The sequence below is a fragment of the Parathielavia appendiculata genome, assembly GCF_033297405.1.
Source record: "Parathielavia appendiculata strain CBS 731.68 unplaced genomic scaffold N657scaffold_86, whole genome shotgun sequence".
Lineage (NCBI taxonomy): Eukaryota > Fungi > Ascomycota > Sordariomycetes > Sordariales > Chaetomiaceae > Parathielavia > Parathielavia appendiculata.
In genome coordinates this window covers 1-4165 of record NW_026944305.1, presented here as the reverse complement: position 1 = coordinate 4165, position 4165 = coordinate 1, and the positions used below count along the sequence as shown (strand labels likewise).

Here is a 4165-nt window from a genome sequence, read left to right as displayed (position 1 = left end):
GGGAGCAGAGGATAAGAATTTTCCAGATTGGTGATTCCAACGGCGCCGATAGCCATGGAGCCATTCGTGCATATACCCGAGTACCCATTTGTTGTTTGCAAGGAATGCCAGTTTGCATGCGTGACAGGCGAGGTCACCACCCATTTGCGTATGCATCATGGTCATATACAGGTACAGGAGCGAAGACGGATTGCAGAGTCCATCGGCGACATACCCGGCATTGCCGGGGGCCAGGAGGAGTTGCGTTCGTTCCAGTTCCCACCGCCGACCGTCACGCCCATCCGGTTCATTGCGCCACCCAAGCCAGACGGTATACGGTGCGATCGTTGCGGATTCATCGTACGAACGATCGCCGGTATACGGCGGCATTGCCGGAAGGAGCACGGGTGGGTGAGTGGTTGGACCAAGGGTGGCAACGTGGTGAAGAGGGCGAAGGAGGAAAGGCAGGTGCCGTGGACGACGGGCGTACGTTGCCAGCGTTTTTTCCGTTCGCGCGTGGCCAGCGGATGGTTCGAGGTCGGTCGGGGCAGCGCCGAGGAAGCGGCAAGCAACGGGGAGGGCGAGACATTGGAGGAGCAGTTGGCACGGATCCACACGGCGCAGGCAGGACGTTTCAAGGCGAGGAAGCGGGCCATCAAGGCCGGCGACGAGAAGGCCGAGCCGAACGCGTGGTTGAACCGGGTGGGTTGGGCGGAGCATTTGGCCGGGTTGGACCGCGACCGGTTACGTGGTTCCGTGGAGCCGATTGGAGACGACGAGGCGGGATTGAAGCGGATGTGGGAGAGCATGGAGCGGGTGATGGGGCGGGCGCGTGCGGCAGTATTGAAGCGGAGTGGGCACGCCGTGTTGTTCGAGATCAACCGGAAGGAGGTTCACATCAAGCCGAGCAAGCCGTTCGAGGGCCGGATGGAGGACGACACGTGGGCCCGTTCCAAGGAGGTGTATCGGAAGTTGTTATGTTTCATACGCCGCACGCAGGATTGGGACGACGACGACCGGCCGCCATACGAGTTTACCGAGAAGCAGGGCGATTTGTTCGACGCATTTTGCGAGGAAGTCGAGAGGCACATACCCGCCGAGGAGGTCGCCAGGCCGAGCGAGGCAGAACGGCAAGCACGAGAGGACCGAGTCGACCGGTTGTGTTTGGATGCCATGGTCGCGTTTTTTGATCACCGGTACAAGGATTCGCCGTATGAGAGTGCGGTGATCAGCGGGTTGGCGGTGATGGGGATACGCAAGGACGGCGGTTGGGTCGAGGCGATCCATTACACGCCCAAGTATTCGGCCGTCATCAAGATGGCGCGCATGTTGGTGGTATATCAGTCGGTCGTGGAACGAGAAGACGAGGTCCGCGCGTTGCAGAGGAGGATGAGCCGGGAGGCGGCGGAAGAGGCGGCGACCGGATTGTTCCGGATCGTGAGGGCCAAGGCGGTACGGTTCATGATGGTCGTTTCCGAGACGTCGGAGCCGGCAGTGATGGATTGGATATTCGATACACGTACGTACGGGATGCGGATCCAGTTTACGACGCCGAGTGCCGGGTTAGTCGATTGGATCGGGGACCAGGTGACGTACCAGCGGATTCGCATCGGGATGAACGAGTTGGGCGACATGATGCACGAGGCCGCGCGGGAGATGAGGACAGTATTAGGCGAGTTGTTGATGGTCAGGGACGACAGTTTCGACGCGGTGCCGGCGATCGAATGGGGGCGGTTCGAGGACGACCACAGCGACACGACGGTCGATTATTCGTTTTTGCAAGACGACCGCAATACGTGGTTGGCGAGGGGAGACGGTTGGGTGCGGCAGCAGATCGCAGGGCGTGCGGACAAGCGGGCCGAGTGGATCGCCAACCGGAGCAGGGAGGTGCCGTACCGGCCCGAGGCGGTGCGCCAGTACGGGGCGGCCGTTGAGCGGTTCCGCGAGGGGATGTTGGTGTTGATGCACATGAGCGGCGGCATGCCGGCGCGGTCGTGGGAGATCATCGAGATCCGGCATGCGAACACGGAGAACGGCGGGTTGCGCAACATATTCGTGGACCGGGGGATGGTGTGTTTCATGACGTCGTACCACAAGACGTACCGGCAGACGGGTAAGGCCAAGGTGATACACCGGTACGTGCCGCGCGAGGTAGGCGAGTTGTTGGTGTGGTATTTGTGGTTGGTGTTGCCGTTTTGGCAGCAAGTGCAGGGGATGATCAAGGGGGCAGACGCGCCGAGCGCGTTTTTGTGGGCGGACGAGATCGTCCGGCGGGAGGGCGGAGATGACGAGGGCGATGGAGGGAGCGAAGACGAGGGCGAAGACAGCCACGGCGAAGCAGACGACGGTAGAGCCCGTCGGCAGGCGGCATGGACCCGGGAGAGGAAGTGGACGTCGGACCGGATGCGGCGGGTCATGCAGCAGTACAGCGGCAGGGTTTTGGGTAGCCGGGTCGGCGTGAGCGCATGGAGGCACATCGCCATCGCGATTTCGAACCGGTATTTGAACAAGGCATTCGGGGACGACGTGGGGCAGAACGAGGAGTTCGACGAGGACGACGAGGGCACGTTGGACAACACATGGGATTTGCAGGCGGCGCACAGCACGCACACGGCCGGATTGGTGTACGCGCGGGAGTTGCAACAAGGGGTGTTGGGGACGGCGGCGCGGCGCGACCAGTTCCGCGCAGTGAGCCGGCAGTGGCACCGGTTTTTCGGGTTGGGGGTGGAGGACCGGGCGGTAGGCGCGGTGGTGGGGAAGCGGAAGGTGGATGTGTTCGAGAGCGTCCGGGAGGAGGCGCGGTTCCAGCGGTTCGCCCGGTTCCAGCGGGTCGATATCCAGGGGCAGTTGAAGCAGATGATGGGACCGGAGGCGCAGTTCCGTGGGATGCAGGAGGACGTCATCCGAGCGATCGTACGAGGCGAGAGCGCGATCATACAAGTGGCGGGTACCGGGGAGGGCAAGAGCATGTCGTTTATGTTGCCGGCGTTTTGTTCGCCGGACGGGGTGACGGTCGTGGTGGTGCCGTCGGTAGCGTTGCGGGAGGATTTGTACGGGCGGTGCCAGCGGATGGGGATCGACGCGCACGTTTGGCAAGGGCAAGGCGCGAACCGGGCGGCGGCCATCGTGTTCGTGACGCCCGAATCGGCCGTGACGAAGGGATTCCGGTCGTTCGTCAACCGGTTGCAGGCGCGGGGGCAGTTGGACCGCATCGTCGTCGACGAGTGCCACACGGTTTTGGACAGCGACCGGGCGTTCCGGCCCCGGATGAGCGAGTTGGGGACGGCATTGCAGGAGATGGGCGTGCAAGTGGTGTTGTTAACGGCCACGTTAGCACCAGCCGACGTTGGGGAGTTGTACACAAGGATGAGGTTGGACAGACAATATGTCCGGTTGTTCCGGTCACGTACGACGCGGCGGAATGTACGGTACCGGGTGCGGTTCGTAGCGGCCGGAGAAGAGGAGGATGGGGTTGTTAGGCGGGTGGTACAGGAAGGGTTGGGACGGTATCGCAGCGGCAAGATCATGGTATATGGCGGAGAGGTCAAGCAGGTCGAGCGGTTAGGGGGTGTATTGTCGTGTCCGGTATTTCATCGCACGGTCGACACGGTGGAGGAAAAGGGACGACGGTTACGCGAGTGGGCGAGGGTTGGACGGGTGATTGTCACGACGAACGCATTAGGGATGGGGATCGATGTAGCGGACGTACGCATGGTGGTGCACGCCGGAGCGCCGCGGCGTTTACGGGATTACGCGCAGGAGAGCGGGCGGGCCGGGCGAGACGGCGAGAAGAGCGAGGCGGTGATTGTTTTGCACAAGGGCAGCGACACGGTGCAGGGTAGGGCAAAAAAGGAAAAGGCCGAGAGGAAGGCGTTGGTCGAGGAGGCGATGGAGGAGTTCATGGGTGGGCGGCGATGCCGGCGGGTGGTGATGGACAGGGTGATGGACGGATACGACAGGATGGGGTGCGAGGAAGGGGAGGTGGCGTGCGATGTATGCGAGGACGAGGCGGCGGATATAGAGTGGGTGGAAGAGGGAGATGTAGCGGAAGGAGAGTTGGTGGAGGAGATGATAGGAGTAGAAGCGGAAGTAGCGGCGGTGGATACGGAGTTGGTGAAAGGGTTCACGGCGGACGGAGAAGTGGAAGGGTCAGCGGCGGTCGGAGAAGTGGTAGGGTCAGCGGCGG

At 62.4% G+C, this 4165-nt stretch overlaps 3 protein-coding genes across 3 annotated transcripts; all 3 read left to right on the top strand.

Annotated features, from left to right (window-relative positions):
• Positions 1–54: 54 nt before the first annotated feature.
• On the top strand, positions 55–990 carry N657DRAFT_555427 (uncharacterized protein; the record flags this gene model as incomplete). The annotated part of the gene is made up of 1 exon (XM_062787935.1): positions 55–990. A coding segment is annotated over one exon (936 nt), but the record flags the coding sequence as incomplete, so codon positions are not given.
• A 162-nt stretch (positions 991–1152) lies between these two features.
• Positions 1153–1773, top strand: N657DRAFT_584536 (uncharacterized protein; the record flags this gene model as incomplete). Its single annotated transcript, XM_062789761.1, has 1 exon — positions 1153–1773. A coding segment is annotated over one exon (621 nt), but the record flags the coding sequence as incomplete, so codon positions are not given.
• Positions 1774–3462: 1689 nt separating this feature from the next.
• N657DRAFT_532417 (P-loop containing nucleoside triphosphate hydrolase protein) lies at positions 3463–4050 on the top strand (the record flags this gene model as incomplete). Its single annotated transcript, XM_062787738.1, has 1 exon — positions 3463–4050. A coding segment is annotated over one exon (588 nt), but the record flags the coding sequence as incomplete, so codon positions are not given.
• Between the last annotated feature and the right edge of the window lie 115 nt (positions 4051–4165).